The sequence below is a fragment of the Anopheles merus genome, chromosome 3L, assembly GCF_017562075.2.
Source record: "Anopheles merus strain MAF chromosome 3L, AmerM5.1, whole genome shotgun sequence".
Classification (NCBI taxonomy): Eukaryota; Metazoa; Arthropoda; class Insecta; order Diptera; family Culicidae; genus Anopheles; species Anopheles merus.
In genome coordinates, this window is record NC_054085.1 from 16972466 (window position 1) to 16988867 (window position 16402).

A 16402-nucleotide genomic window follows, 5' to 3' on the forward strand; every position below is an offset into this window, starting at 1 on the left:
CCGTTCACAAAAGTAGGAAAAAGTGAAGCAAAAGCGCCGTGAGAAGTCCTCGGCCGAACGCGATCGCGGAGCGAAGCAAGTGGACGACTTTCGCCCGGCGGCCAGGTACGATACGGTGGGTCAGGTGAACCAGAAGTGAGTAAGCAAACGGAACAAAACAGAACAAAAAGCACCATGAGAATGGGGGGAGGGGGGGGGCAGGAGGACCTTGGGGTTGGTTGGATGGGGTCTGCGAGACCGCACACGAGACCACCCAAAGGTGTACGCGCGAGAGGGCTCATAAAATCGAAACCGAGCGACGGCGTACAAAAGGGAGGACAAGAAGCAACAAGAACGCTCCAGAGCACCAAGAACGGTGCTGGACGCGTACTGAGTGCGTGTGTTTCTCTCTCACTCTGTGTGTGTGTGTGTCCAGGTTAGAATAGTTTTGGATAGCTGACCCTGTGTTTGCACGTCCGTCTCGCTGTGAGGGCCATCGGTGAGGGCCGCTCGCTTGGAGCTGCGAGGGAATGCACACACGTCGAGCATCACAGCCGGCTTCGAAGGGACAGGAAAACCAACAAATCGTGGCAGCGGGAAGTGAGTGTGTGCTCGAACGCTCGTGTGCCCAAGGAGTTGCATGACACGGACTCCCCGTTTCTTCTCCAATGTCCCGTTCTTTCCGCCCAAGCGATTGCTGTTGCTGCTTCTGCCATTAGAAGCCCATTATCTATGATGTTCATTGTGTGAGAGCATCACGTTCTGGGTGCCGGGAATTATGCGAACATCGCCGCTTTTTTTTCTCTTCTCGTTTGGTTCCTCTTTCCTTTGGCAGGCAGAAGGGGAATGATTTTCTCACATACTTTCGGGGCTGGGTGTGCTGAAGAATGCGAATAGCATTATCGTGCGCTGATTGATGGTGCAATTCACCGATCACGTGCAGTGCTGGAAGGTGCCTGATGCGGTGATTCTACGCTGGAGAGTAAACTTATTTTTAGCGATATAAATTGATACTTTGTTCGGGGAGTGTTAGGTTGGTTTAGATGCAGTGTGGAGCTCTGGGAGGGAAGGATTCCGTACCCTTGTGAAAGATGTATTTTATTTGAGAACTTTTTGGAGTTTGCATATCATTTTTTGGGATTATTCTTGGAACCTTGTTGGGACAGCTTAATTATACAAGATCTTTGTCTAGAAGAGTAAACAATTACATCAACATTGCATCTCTATTGCGTAAAGTCAATCATCACTAGTACCTATATGGTTGAATAATATTGAAGAATCATTCAGAATTTATTTAATTCTCAGTAAATTCAAAAAATTTGTGTTTGTTATCAAATCCAGCATATCCAGTAAGTATCTCATGTACAAATTAAGGACCAGCTTTTGATCCGAGATAGATATTAGGCCAGCACTGGGAAAGGTTTTAGATCAGTTCCAGGACCGGATCTGGGACTGGAACAGGTTTGGGATCGCTTCAAGAATCGTTACAGAATCGAGGCGACTTCTAGAATTGAGATAGGTAGAGATTAGTTTCACGTAAAGGTATAGACTTGCCATTGATTCAGCTATTGAATAAACTACATGATCAGCTCTTGGAGCGTAATAGATTCTGAAGCAGTTCCCGTTGAAGTGCTTCTTGGAGTTAATGGGTGAAATGAACTAAGACACGATTCGCGACATCTTATAACGAGGAGTAAGAAAACCTGAATCAAAAATAACTCTATTTTTTGGAGAATGATGACTAACATTGACTAGATTTATTAATGATGAACATTATATAATAATATGATGATTGCCACTATTCATTCTAGAAATAACGTTTGTAGTATCATGCGACTCTTCTAGCGATTCATGCGAATTTGTAAGTTTGAATTCAGAAAAACTTTTTCGTTTTGAACTGAATGCCTAAACCATAATCAACCGATCGTAGCAGTAGCAGATCACGCCAACATAAAAAAGCGTTAAATTAGGAGTTGGTAAACAGTATGGCACTAACAAACGAGTTGATAAATAGAAGGGACAAAGTAAACAGTTTTAGGAAATCAGTGATAGCATCTTCAACCTAAATTACAGCCCCAACTGCGCTGAACCGTGGAAGGAAACAATAAAGTTGCCTAATTTTTCAGCACCCCCAAAACAATTTGGGTGCATTCTAACACCGCATCACCTGCGCGTAGAGATCGCGCTTCTCTCTGCTATGCTACCACCAACGATCGGCGTGCGCCCTTCTCGCCCTCCCATTAATAATACATAAATGCGCAGGCAATGTTTCCACCAGGTTTGCCGTTGAAAAAAAAAACAACTCCCCCATCTTTTACAATACGACACACTAATAGGTTACATTGTTTCGCGGCCGATGATGGTCTATTATGCGCACGGCGGCCGTAAATTGTTGCCCCCCCTGTGTGTGTGTGTGTCGGGACACAAAATGCGCCGCTCACCGGCCAATAACTCACCCATGCACGGCAGCTGCATTTTAAGCCCTCGAAAAGAATCTCAAGAATTACACGCACGCCTGCCCATGCACACACACAGACACAGAGACGCTCGTGGCTTACTGTTCTATCATTTTCTTAATTTCTCTCGCTACAATGCGTGTGCGCGCGCGCCCTTTCGAGCGACTATCCAAAGCCTACTTGAGGCATTTTCAGACGGGGATTTTACTCGTCGAGATCTTTTCTTTCTAATTTCGAATTCCCTCCCCTTTCCGATGGTGGCCACGTTCCGATGGTTAATATGCGTTTTGGGTAATGCACCCTAATATTATTATAATTAGCTGCGCGTTTTTTCTCCTCCCCTCCTCGGCCCTCGGTAATGCTCCCTTCCGGTTGTTTAGCTCAAATAAAAAAAAAATGACGTCCTTGTGCGTGTACGTCATCGATCAAGCCACGATCCCTAAACGATCTGGTTGCGCCGATCTTTCGCGTTCGCTCGTATCACACTCGTCGCAGCCGCTCAACCATGGCAATAGGAACGAAAAAAAAAACAACTAGAAACTCCAAGGGGAGAAAGTGACACCGGAAAAAAGCGGGTAAAACAAAATTATACACGAATAACAATTTGTACCACACACGTATGCGCACGCTATGCACGAGAGTGTCCGGGATTCGAGGGAATCGAAGAAATAAAAGGGGAAAAACAAGGGATGCACCGGTTCGGGTTCGTACCTTACCGCCACGTTGTCACACGCATGCTGCCTACTGTGGTCTGTGTGAGTGTGTGTGTCTGTCTATTCAATTTTTCAAACGAGCTAGGGAAATGAGCCCACCGGGACCACTGTTGAGGTCCAGCGCAAGCTTTTTCCTAATCACTATTAATTGTGATTCATGAGCAGGCGACGTGTTTAAGCTGCGTCGAGGTGGCTTTTGTTTTTCGGCGAGTTTTTTTTCCTGTGGCCCAGGAAGCTTGGATGGGAAACGTGGGATTTGTACCACCGCAAAAGGGGTACAAAGCTGGGGGGAAGTGGAATTTCGAGGGAGAGATTTTTTGATTGAGGGTACTTAAAAGTTTCTGTATATGCGCTCGCTCTGGCCCACCGAGGCGTGGTGCCTTACCGTGGCAAAGGGGTTTCGGTGGTTCATGCGCCTGTAACTGTCACAAGCACTGCGCGTGGTTCTGGTGGTTCTTTTTATGGTACTTCTCCACCTTTCCCAACGATGTGTTCAAAACCTCGGCCCCCTTCTATCTGTGCCTGCACACACACACACACGCTCGGACTTGTCGTTGTTGTTAGGCGGTACCACTATAACTGTCACTTGTAATGTTTCATTCGCTCTTTTTTTTTCGTTTTTTGTTTTGCCTCCCCATGTATGTGGCCCTTGTTGTACTTCACGGCCGTCCATTGCGTCCCCTAGCTGTCCTCGCTTAGGCTCGCTTTAACTGCGTTACGATCGTTGTTCACACTGATGGACATCTGGAGCATAAAACAGTCCTCGGCGGTTGGCAGTGCAGCGTACCGAGGGCTGGGTATTGGTTTTCGATTCTTGGAGTTCGGCCCGGAGTTGCCTTGCCCGGGTCATTGGGTGCGAGTAACAGTTTGTCCAGCGACGGAGACGTTGCTGCACGTTCAAGTTCATGTTAAGTGTTCATTGGGTGGGGGAGAAAAAACCGAAGCGAGAACAGCCGGCGAGGTACGCCGGAATGCGCGTGAAGTCGTTGCGGCTGGCGATCAAGATCAATCACGAGCCGTGAGCCGTTAGTGTCAAGGCGCTGGAACTGATGGCGATGTAAGAACAGGGCTATGATCGTGGTACGGTAAATGGTATATGTATTGTGCGTTTTCTTCAAAATTATTTCCCGCATCATTGCAGTGTCGAATGGGTTTCTTGGGGTGGCGTTGTAGGCATACAGGTCGGTGTCGCCTTGAGAGATTGAGCAGCGGGAGTTTATTTTATGACTTAAAAGGTTAAAGTACTTTCGAGTGAAGCTGAGGGTTCACTTGGATAATGGAATTCGTGTGATATAGCAAGAGCTAAAGTAATTTAATATTTCAATTCAATTTTGAACATAGAAACCATAACCTTTTTCAAATGTTGCGTTCTATAAGCGTCCTCTAACCTGGATGCCCTTCAGCATTCAAACATCCCAAAAATAAAGCGATTGATATACACCAAAAAGGCCTCCCCCACCGATAGTGTGTTTGATTTCCATTGCAGTTAATGCCGTTACCACGTTTATTCACGTTCGACCTTCCGCCACAGTGCCACCAGGACCACATGTTTGATGCTCCGCGTTCGACCGTGTGCACGTCATTTTACACTTATTTTAACCACTTATCTTTTACCAGTTCGAAACAGTCGAAACGGCCGACCATTGTCGGGGAGGAATTGTCGTGCAGAGCAGCAGCAGCAACAACAGCAACCGACGCTGTGTGCTTTCAGAAACAACCGAGTCGAGTTTGGCCCGGAGAGCAGTTATGGTTTTATGGTGTTTTGAAATCGTTAAACTTTACGATTGTTTGCGTTTGCAGGGGAGTGTTTGTGGGCCTCGGCGTGGAAAAACTGCTTGGTATGCTGCGGCGTGTAAGCTGGAGCTCGGGAGAGGAAACAGGAAAACCCGGGATTGCTTGCGAATGACGCACCATGCGGGACAAGGGGCCCTCATTCGCCGTTCCAGCATCTTGGTGGTCACCGCGCATCATCGCAAGGGGCCCAGGGCCTAGCAATGGTCGACGTCGGCGGCGGTGCTTCCGAACCCTCCGCGTGCGTGTGGAATGGAATGGCCTGTGTCCTCGCTGGAATGCTCGAGTCGCTTGGACGATGATTTACTGGTCACCTCCGTGACCTGACACGTACGCCTTGCTGCGCTGGAGAGTTGCTATTTCTTCCTGTGCGCACCGGTGAACAGAAATAACCGGTGTGCAATGGGTTTTCGCTTCGATTGCGAACTCCGAAACGATTCGATTTTTGTCCCGTGACCGGTGTTGTTGTATATGTTGTATAAGGGATGTGCTGCAGACACCTGCAGCTAGAACAGTGCAGCGTACAAGGCACGATGGAAAACCACAAGGAGCAAGGAGCATTGGAAACTAGAGCGCGAGAGCAACCGTCGGAAATTCAACACCTCGACGCAAATGCAATGTTTTTCGATTGCGCAAAATTACCCCCGGGACGATGCTGTTGGCGCTGCCGAGGACGTAGTGTGGTAGTTGTAGGACACGGACACTCTCTGAAGCCCAGAGGCAATGTTTTGTTTGCCGTTCGAGCCTTATCGAACCTTTTGCTCGTGTTTCGGGGGGGGGGTTGAGGTGAGAGCAAATAAACAATAATTTCTATCTGAAATGTTCCAACGAGCTATTTTATTTCGGTTCGAACAGCATTCTCGAAAATAATGGAGGCCATGGGCCATTCTATCGTTATGCATAAGTCCCTGGAAGAGAACTGGTAAAAGAACTTGTGCTTTAAAATTTGAATTTAAGGCCATGTTAGATCTCAGGGAGGATCCTAGATCGGCCTAGAATGCCTAGAACTCTTAACTTTAAATTTCTTAAATAATTTGAGAAGTTTTCTCTAGAAAATCTGCAGACAAATTCTTCCTTGGAGGTCTTTGCAAATCGTCGCGGTAGGTCAACGGACCAGAACGATCGTTAGCGAAAGTAACTCTCCCGGAAACAAACACTCGCGGAAGCGCCGGCTGTAGTGTTTACTTCCTTTAAGACCATTTTAGCATTAAAAAGACACTGTCGCGTACCTCCAACGGAGTACTGCCGAAGCGCCTGCGAGCAGATTTCGTTCATGATACTGGGCACACCCCGAACACACATTTGCCAGAGTTGACAGACAAATGTATCGCCCTGTACACCGATTTTGCTTGGCTTGGCGGTGGGCGAAATTAAGACGAATGGCCCCCGTGCTTCGACAGGTCAGCAGAAAATGCAGGAGCGGGAAGCAAACTCTCCCGGAAGTTCTTGCAAGACGCCGAAGCCGAAAAGGTCACTCGCAGTCAACCCCAGCTAACAAACGGGCACAAACTTCGAACACACCAAACAGCCGAAAAAGAAAGCGAGAGGGACCGGCAAGCAGCAGTGGGTCGCGCTATCTATTTGATCGATGTTTTGGTAGCCGCCGCCCGTCCCGTTAATGTAATCGGATATTTTGCCACAATTTCACCGCGTCCCAAGGCTTGTGCCGACTGTTTAATGCACTCCTGCCACGTACGGTAAACAACCCGTAAGCAGCCCGTTGCACCGGGGCCAAGCGAAGGCTTTGTGCAGAGCAGTACATACGGTGCATGCACACGACCGAGCCACGCTGCACACGCTTTGGCTAAAAGCATTGTTTTGAAAAAAAAAAAAATAATAAAACCTTTACACTTTTTTTGCGTTGCGTTTTACTAGTTTGTTTCGGCCAAACTGGGCGAGATATTTTGCCCTGATGCTCTGATATTATGATTTTATTTTACGACACTTTGAAACGCCATCCACGATGCGGTGAGTGCAAGGCCGGCCGGGTTACAGTTGGGGCCGGCTCCCAACCCCCCTTTTGGATGCATTCGCGCTTGGTGGCGAGTGCACTTTGGGTGGTGGACGGCTTAACCGATTCGCCAGCACATTCTGTGGTACGGAGAAGGTCGGGGGAAGAACACGTTGCACGGGAAGTATTAGTTAGCATTTTTTTTAATAAGCGTGATTATGTTGTTGGTTTTTTTTTTGCTGGTTACTTTCTTCGGGTTTTTTGTTTTCTCACTCTCGATTCACTTCCCTCGTTCCAGGTGGCATTCTTGCGGTGGTCGGGAATAGTTATTATTGTTGAATAAATTTCCCCCGGAATGCAAATGCAACGTTGTGATTCGTTCGCATCGTTACACTTCTTGCTGATGAATGGCGTGTGTTTTTTTTGTGTTATAATGTTTCCTTATCTCTCGGTAAATGACGCAAAATACTTTCGACCGGTAGATAAGAGCAAACAGTGGTGCGTTTTCTATGCTGATGAGCTAAGGCGAATAGTTTATAGAAGCAATGCACGGTATTTATAAGTAAAGTAAAGTAAAGTTATGAGCGATGCAAAAAGCGTTCAATAAATGAATTAATGGAAGGCTTAAAAACATTAGATTAGTTGAGTGCTGAGTGCATTACTTACTTACTGGTGGATTTACACGACACAAAAGTAAGTAGTAAGCTTGACATACATATACTATGACCAAGAAGAAACACTGAGGAAAAAATTATAAAAAATATAAATAAATTTTTAAATTTCAGGTAATATTCTTTCTCTGCAAATGACTACACACACAGTTGATAGTAGAAAACAACAGAAATATGTTGTTCCTTTAATAATTTTTAAATCATTTTCAAAAGCTTTCACTTTTTGACAAATATAAAAGTAAGTAAATGCTAAATGCAGTTAAAGCAAATAAAGTAAAAGATAAAAAACAACATTGTTCTGGAGGTTAAAATTATTTTAGATTATTTCTGAAGAAGAAAGCACTATTTGAAAACTGTCCATCAAGCAATTTATACGCCTGTGCGAGATATAACGGACATTCTGTTTTTGTGTGCTGCAATTTACATCCAAAGCCGCCCAAAGTTCTCCCTTCCCTTAGACCTCCACCAAAATCACGCTCATCTTCCATCATCTATTAATCGTCATAAATATCACATCATATGATTTATTGAGACGCAGCATCAAACACACACACACAAACGTGCGCGTGGATTAGTCTGGACGCGTCCACAGGCCAAAATTATAAACCCAACCAACTGGCCATCTCTTTCCTTAACCCGGCTCTCTAACTGCCATTTATGCATCGATGCACTTTCGAGTTCATCAAAACGTTCGAATCGTGAGAAAGTCGGCGTGAGAAGAGCATGGTTGGCTGTTGCGTGGTAGAATTCATTCATCCTGAACGCAACGGTGAGAAGAGAAGTTGGTGAGAGCGAGTATCGCTCCCTCTCGCTCGCATCGTGAATGGGAATCCGAAGATGGCCGAAGATTGGATGAATTGCATAATGAAGTAATGAATGAATGCGAATGAAGTGACAAAGAGCAACAAATACAAAGAAGTACTATAGACTGTAGAATGAGGATAATAACGACATTAAAGATTTTATTTAATAAATTTGATTTAAAAAAATAATGTTTTATACAATTTTTAAAAAATTTAGCAAAGCACATGGGATAGCTAAATGTAGGAACTACCAGTAGGGCATTATTTTAATCGATGCAAGCGACAACCATTTATTTATTCCATCAACGCACATCTCCTAACAAAACCGTTCCGTTTTCTTTCTTTTTCTAATGCCGAAACCAAACAAGCCCCAAAAGCACAACAGAAAACCAGTTTCTACATTCCTTTCCATTGATCATTTCCATCGCGAATGAACTCGCTCTCGCTTACTCATCGAAGCACGTGAATCGCGACTTTCGCGTTCGCCGTCACCGCGTGCTGCGTACGGCGTTCATCTGCCCATTCATTTCTACGCAAACCAGCAACGCGAGCGGACGTGTTTTGCGCTCCGCCTTACGCACCCGAACAACCCCCGTGTGCGTGAAAGTTACGTGCGCGAGGTCAACAATTCCACCGCGAAACGTAGTAAACCAACACCGCGTGTGTGTGTGTGTGCGTGTGTTTGCGTGATAAAGTTAGAATTCCCGTGGCGACGAACCGGCCACCGTTGCGAAAACAGCAATCGAAATCGTGCGTGTATAGCGAGCAAACGTTCGTGCAGCCGTGCATGTGGTACCAAGGGCCAAAACAAAAAAAAATAAAAAAAGGTCGTTTGCGTGTGAGTGAGTGAGCCGCGTTGCACGTGTATGAGTGAAGATTATTTTTAAAAGCCGCACACAGTGTTGTCGTCGCGGTGGCGGTAGGGGAGACCTACCGAAAGGGTCCCAAAAGCAAGCGGCGCCCTACACAGCAGTAGCAGCAGATAAAAGGCTGCCTTTAAAAGCAAACGGAAAGAAACCTTTGCGTCGGGGTGCCTGACAGCAAAAAGAAGAAAAAAAATTGCGTTACTTCGTGTGTTCGTATATGTGTGTGTGTATGCTACAGTGACGACGAGTTTTTTGCTGGATCGTGGTGGCACAGAAAGAAAGTGAGAGCTCTGATCGTGAAGTCTGCGTGTGTTTTTTTGCGGTTTCTTGCCTGCGACCCTGTGACGAGACAACGGAAAACAGTGCTGAACGTACAAATGGTGTACCGCAGAAGAGTTTTTGCTTAATCCTTTGCCGGGTTTTGTGTTTTGTTGGTTTTGCTAGTGCAAGAAGACGTGCCGTTGTACTACAAACAACCCTGCAGTGCTACCCTAAAGAGCTAGTGTGACAAGAAAAGAGAGAGGGAGATAAAGAGAGAGAGTGAGCCTGTTACCTGTTGTGCTTGGTTTCGTTGTCAGGGCAACATCGACGAGTGCGTTCGTGCTTATGAAATGAAGTAAGCCGGAAAATGCCCGTATGCGCTCAGCGGAGAATGCATGCAGCGTGGGAAAATCTGTGACCCGGTGTGCATGTATGTGTGTGTGTGCATGTGGTTTGAGTTGAGCAGCTGCTCCAACCCCACAATTGCCGTGTGTTGGGGTGGACGAAGCGAACGAAAAGATGGCCTTTCGAGTGTGTGACTGCTGTGAGGTCCAAACCGGGCAAAACATCCCAACGTCCCGTGCCTATTGCTGTGATCTGTGAAGACTAAACTTGGCCTGTGTGACTGTGCGAGTGTGTGTGCCTGTGCGCTTGTGTGTGTGTGTGAGTGTTACGAAAGGCCACTGGTGGCCACCGGCTGCGGATCATCCATCATTCATCCTGGCGGCGGCAGCCCGGACGGCGGAGGCGGCGGTCCACCTGCTCACGCTAGCACTGCTCGTCGGGTGCTGTCGGTCGGTGGACGGCCGGGGGAACTTCCTGCGGCACGATGAGACCCTCCCGAAGGCGTGCAGCTGGACCGGTGCGGTACTGGAAGTATCGCAGGAGAAGCGGTCGGACGAGCTGCAGTGCCGGATCAAGACGATCACGCGCACGGAGAGTCTGCTAGCAAACATAAGTAGTTATCAAATAGATAGGATTAAATCGCTCAAGCTCGAGTGCAACGACATTATGTTCTTCGAAAGTTCCTTAGAGTCGACGACGACGCCGGGCAACTTCCTGGGCAATCTGCACGGGTTGCTGCGGCTGTCGATCGAGTACTGCAAGATCAAGTACATACCGGCGCTGGCGTTCGCGAACATGCGGGTGCTGAAGCGGCTGGCGCTGAGCACGCACAACGTGGACTGGTCGGTGATGAACCTGGAGCTGCACCCGGACAGCTTCCGGGGGCTGACCGAGCTGAAGGAGATGCACCTGGCGGACAACAACATCTGGAGCCTGCCGGCGGAGGTGTTCTGTCCGCTGCAGAAGCTGCGGGTGCTGAACCTGACCGGGAATCGGCTGAGTGATCTGACGCAGCTGATGCTGTCCGACTGGGGCAATGGGCCGACGGAGCCGGGCCGGGCTTGTAATACGGGGCTGGAGGTGTTGGATCTGTCCGGGAATGATCTGACGCTGCTGCCGGACAATGGGCTGACGGCGATGCGGTCACTCAATGCGCTGCACCTGCAGCGGAATCTGCTGAAGGAGATTGCGGACCGGGCGTTCGTGGGGCTCGGTACGCTCGAGGTGCTCGACCTGTCCGACAACAGGTTGACGGCACTGACGCCGGAGTTGTTTGTTTCGTCGCGCAAAATCCGCCAGGTGTACCTGCAGAACAACTCGCTGTCGGTGCTGGCACCCGGTGTGTTCGAGGGGCTGGACAGGCTGGAGACGCTGGACCTGTCCCGCAATCAGCTTACGTCGACATGGGTAAAGCGGGACACGTTCGCGGGACAGGTACGGCTGGTGGTGCTGAATCTGGGCCACAATCAGCTGTCGAAGGTGGACCAGCACGTGTTTAAGGGGCTGTACAGCTTGCAGATACTTAACCTGGAGCACAACGCGATCGAGCTGCTGGCGGATGGTGCGTTCAGTGATCTGAAGAACCTGCACGCCCTGTTCCTGTCCCACAATCGGTTGCGCCAGATCGAGCCGTACCACTTCAGCGAGCTGTACGTGCTGAATCAGCTGATACTGGAGTCGAACCAGATTGCGTACATACATGAGCGGGCGTTCGAGAATCTGACGCACCTGCACGATCTGAGCTTGAACGATAACCGGCTGGAGGAGATACCTTCGGGAATGAAGAGCCTGAAGTTTCTGCAGTCGCTCGATCTGGGGAAGAACCAGATTGCGGAGATTAACAACTCATCGTTCGAGGGGCTGGAGGAGCTGATGGGACTGCGGTTGGTGGATAATCAGATATCGGAGATTTCGCGCGACACCTTCTTTGCGCTGTCGACGATCCACGTGCTGAATTTGGCGTCGAACCGCATTCGTCACATTGATCAGTCAGCGTTTAGCTCCAATCCGACGCTGCGGGCTATTCGGCTGGACAACAACGAGCTGGAGGATGTGTCGGGGGTGTTTACCTCCCTTTCCTCGCTGGTGTATCTGAACATTTCCGACAACAATATTGGTTGGTTCGACTACTCGCACTATCCCCAGTCGCTCGAGTGGCTCGACATTCACAAGAACAATATCAGCGAGCTCGGGAACAGGTACGATGTGGGGAATTGGTTCCAGTTGAAGATGCTGGATGTGTCGCACAATAAGTTGCGTCAGATTAATGCGAGCTCGTTTCCCCATAACATCGAGACGATCCTGATGAACAACAACCACATCGAGGAGATTGCGCCGGAAACGTTCACCGGGAAGGAACACATCGTGAAGGTGGTGCTGTACGGGAATCGGCTGCGGCGTATTGAAATGTCTGCGCTTGCACTGACACCATGGCCCGATACTCGGATGCTGCCCGAGTTTTATCTGGGCGACAACTTGATACACTGTGACTGCACGATGGAGTGGTTGCAGCGGATCAATGAGCTGGCGTACCTGCGGCAGTATCCGCAGGTGAAAGATCTTGACTCTGTGCACTGCTCGATGGAGCATGAGCGGGGTGAGCAGCGGCGTCCGCTCATGGCGATGCGGGCCAGTGAGTTCCTGTGCCGGTATGAGGCGCATTGCTTCGCTACGTGCCACTGCTGTGACTTTGATGCGTGCGATTGCAAGATGGCATGTCCGGATCGGTGCCGGTGCTATCACGACACGGCCTGGGAGTCGAACATCGTAGACTGTGGGTCGGCCGGGTTGTCCCTCGTGCCGGCCAAGATCCCGATGGATGCGACCGACATCTATCTGGACGGGAACAATCTCGGTGCGCTCGGCAGTCACGTGTTTATTGGGAAGAAGAAGCTAAAGTCGCTGTATCTGAACGGGAGCCACATCGAGTCGCTCAACAACAAGACGTTCGCGGGAATACCCGCCCTGGAGGTGCTGCATCTCGAGCAGAATGGGTTGGAGCAGCTGAGCGGGGCCGAGTTTGAGCAGCTGCGCGAGCTGAAGGAGCTGTATCTGCACCGGAATGCGCTTGCATCGATCGGGAACAGGTCGTTCTATTACCAGAAATCGCTCGAGGTGCTCACGATCGCGGAGAACAAGCTGCAGGGCGTCAGGCCTTGGGAGCTGCTGCCGCTGCCGAGCGGTGGGCCCGACGGTGCCTATCGGTCCGTCTCGCTGGAGGGCAATGCGCTCGAGTGTTCCTGCGAGCTGCTGCCCAAACTGCTCGACTGGCTCGAGCGAATGTACCGCAGCAACGGGTCGGCGGCACAGTCGGAGGAGCAGACGGAATCGTCGGAGGAGACCAGCTGGGGCGAGTTCCGGTGTGCCGGTGGGAAACCGCTCCCGGACGTGGTGAAGGAGTGCGAGGGACAGCGGCCGGCCGTTGTTCCGGTGGCGACCGCTACCGTGCAGCGCACGATCATCAACGACGACTTCATCGACTATCTGCCGCTGCTGATCGCGGTGCTGGCCGGTTTGGTGCTGACGATCATGCTCGTTGCGCTGGTCGTGCTGTTCCGGCAGGATGTGTGCCTGTGGGCCCACTCCCGGTACGGTGTGCGGCTGTGCAAGGACCCGCTGACGGCGCTCGAGCGCTGCGAGGACAGCGAGAAGCTGTACGACGCCTATCTGCTGTACAGTGCGGCCGATGCCGACCTGGTCACTAGTCAAATCGGTCAGGAGCTCGAGCACCACGGGTACGGCATGTGTCTGCACTATCGGGACGTGCACGGCGGGGCCGGCTTTCTCGGCGACACGGTACAGTCGGCGGCGGACGCATCCCGCAAGCTGGTCCTGTTCGTGAGCGTCAAGTTCCTGCAGCTCGAGTGGTCGCAGCCCGAGTTCCGGGCGGCATTGCAGGCGGCGCTGGAGCTGATACGTCCGTCGCGGCGCAAGCAGCGCATAGTGCTGATCACCTCCGTGCCCGGGTCGATGCTGGCGATGGACCCGATCATGGACATACTGGCACGGACGTGCACCGTGATAGCGTGGGACGATCGGCGGTTCTGGGACAAGCTGCGGTTCGCTATGCCCGATCTGGGGCGCGATGGTGGCTCCGTCAACAAGGCGTCCCATCGGAAGAACATCAACATTCGGTACACGCCAGCACCGACCAATAACCTGATGGTGGTGGGAGGTATTGGGGCGTCAGCGCCAACAGCAACCTGGCCCAAGCGGCTCAACTCGGAGGTTTCAATACAGCAGCAGCAGCAGCAGCAGCAACATCCTCACCATCAACAACCGTATCCGGTTCCACAGCCACGCTCTCTCGGCGGAGCGCACAGTACTTACACGACGGAAGATGAGGAGCCGTCGACGGCCGGGTCGTCTCCACAGTACGAGGCACCAACGAACCCAGGTGGTGCGATGTACCTTCATCATCATCAAAACGGTGGACTTGTGCAGTACCAGCAGCAGCAGCAGCAGCATTCCGGTGGTGGCTCCACACCAATTCCACAAACCATGCCTCACCCCCACCACCACCATCATCCTCATGGTCAGTCGCATCATCATCATCATCACCATCATCATCATCCGGGGACGGCATACCACGGTGGTGCCCCCGGTACTGGTGGTAGCAGCTTCACCAACACCAATACGCTTGGCCACGTGTATTCCACCATTCCGGAGCCTCAGTACATGGCCGAACAGCAGCAGCAGCAGCTACAGCAGCACCAGCAGCAGCATCGAACCGGAGGAACCGGACCAGACGGCAACAATCGGCCGTACTTTGTGTAAAGTTCGTTTTTCTTATTTTACTTCCTCATGTCCCCGATGTTCCCAAATGTTTTGTTTTCCCCCACAAAAAAACTCGTGATTGTAGTCTTATCGTTGGAAGTTGTTTTGTATAAAAAAAGAAATTGAAAATATCCCATCTTCCCGTGAAAAAAGACACCCTCAACTCCCATTCCCTTCCCATTGAAGTCGTTATTAATGGTCGTCCCGCCGTACGGGGTGGACCCCCCCCCCCACCATACAACACTAGTAGTCCTTAACACGTAATCGCGCGCATCGTATGCTTATGATTCCTACTACACGCTAGGTTAGGGTTCGAATTTATAAAATAAAACAACAAACAAACACACATTGAAAAAGACATACGTGTACGCGTGTTGGCTTTACTGGGAGGGCAAAACCGTTGATGACTTCTGCGGAGAGCGGCTATGGTTGTGACCAGTACGAAACAAAACGGTACAAACGAATGGAGTCGCGATAAGCCACACTGGAGCCGCTGGACACGGGAGGCTGCACAACAGGCGGGCGACGACGGACGGGACGACTTCTCAGCGATGGGGTTCAGTGGTTTTACATTCGATTTCACATTCCGCCGACGGTTGATAAGCAGTGGAACGTACACGTTTGGTGGCCTCACAGATGTCTCGCTCGTTGGCGGTGTACTCTCCGTCCATTTTTGCTCCCTAATGGCAACCCTGACTCCCGTCCTGCTCCACGAGCACGGTCATAACGTTTGATTGATGAGCGAAGAAAGCGGTTCCGATGGGACCGGGCGGGATCAAGTCGCGAGATATGGTGGTTCGCTTTGATGTTTTTGTGCGTTTTGTGCGACTGGGAAATTGTTTTCTCTGCCCGGGCTCGGGTGGCATCCGGCGCAGCAGCATCGTCACCGTAATGGAAAGCTAATCTCTGACCGACCGACCGACCGAGCGAGTGAGTGAGTAACTACTGGTGGCATCGCAAATACACGAATGGTAAGATTAATCATCTCCTGGGAGATACTTTGTGCTGCAGTGTTGATGTCGCAGTTGGTAGACCTTTTGCTCTCTTTAGTTTTTTTTGCAAGTGAGTGACTAATGCAGATGGCAGGTCTTATTTTCAAGGTTATCGGGCCGGTCGATGGACAAAGAGAGGTCGTAAATTTATTCTAATTATACAAACAGTTGGCTGATGTTTTGGTAATTTAGTCTGTAGCAATCAGCGGTAGGTCAAGTGATAGCAGAAGGTAATAACATGCGTTTTAATCAACAAATTTGTTGAAGTAATTATAGAAATGGGGAAATTAATAATTAATCCTGTTATAATGTTGTAGTAATTCCTAAAAGCACAGTGGCATTTCAGTAGGCACAATGTACATATTGGTAGGCTCAAACTTCGTAGTTTGATTGCTTTTAGGCTTTTGGGTTCACCTACACAGTTAGACACAGACTAGGATTAAATTTTATAAAATATCGTACACTTCTTGTAGGTCTTATAAGAACATGCAAAGAGTACTAGTTAATCTTACTTAGTAACAGCATTTTGGCATAAAAAGTTTGAAGTTGCAGCAATCCCAAAGTTTGAAATTCGCTCATAAAAGAGCTAACACTAACAACAATTTCAGCCACTGTAATAATATTGATATTTTAATTTCATCTTCAATTGATGCGTGAATGTCAGTTTGCATAAGACGCCTCGTGTCTTATTACCATTTTGTTTATTTAATTACTTTCAACTGTCCGCTTCGAAACCGCCACGGTTCAGTAGACAACACTCTTTGCAAACGATTTGTTCTATTAAATTGTTCCATTCAA

General features: G+C 49.5%; 1 protein-coding gene across 1 annotated transcript; it reads left to right on the forward strand.

Annotated features, from left to right (window-relative positions):
- The first annotated feature begins 10096 nt into the window (after positions 1–10096).
- Positions 10097–16046, forward strand: LOC121599073 (toll-like receptor Tollo). Its single transcript, XM_041926575.1, has one exon. The coding sequence runs from the start codon at positions 10503–10505 to the stop codon at positions 14610–14612; it is 4110 nt and encodes a 1369-aa protein (XP_041782509.1). The 5' UTR covers positions 10097–10502; the 3' UTR covers positions 14613–16046.
- Positions 16047–16402: the final 356 nt, after the last annotated feature.

Coding starts and splice junctions, on each gene's coding strand:
- LOC121599073 (XM_041926575.1), top strand. CDS start 10,503: ATGTTCTTCGAAAGTTCCTTAGAGTCGACGACGACGCCGGGCAACTTC.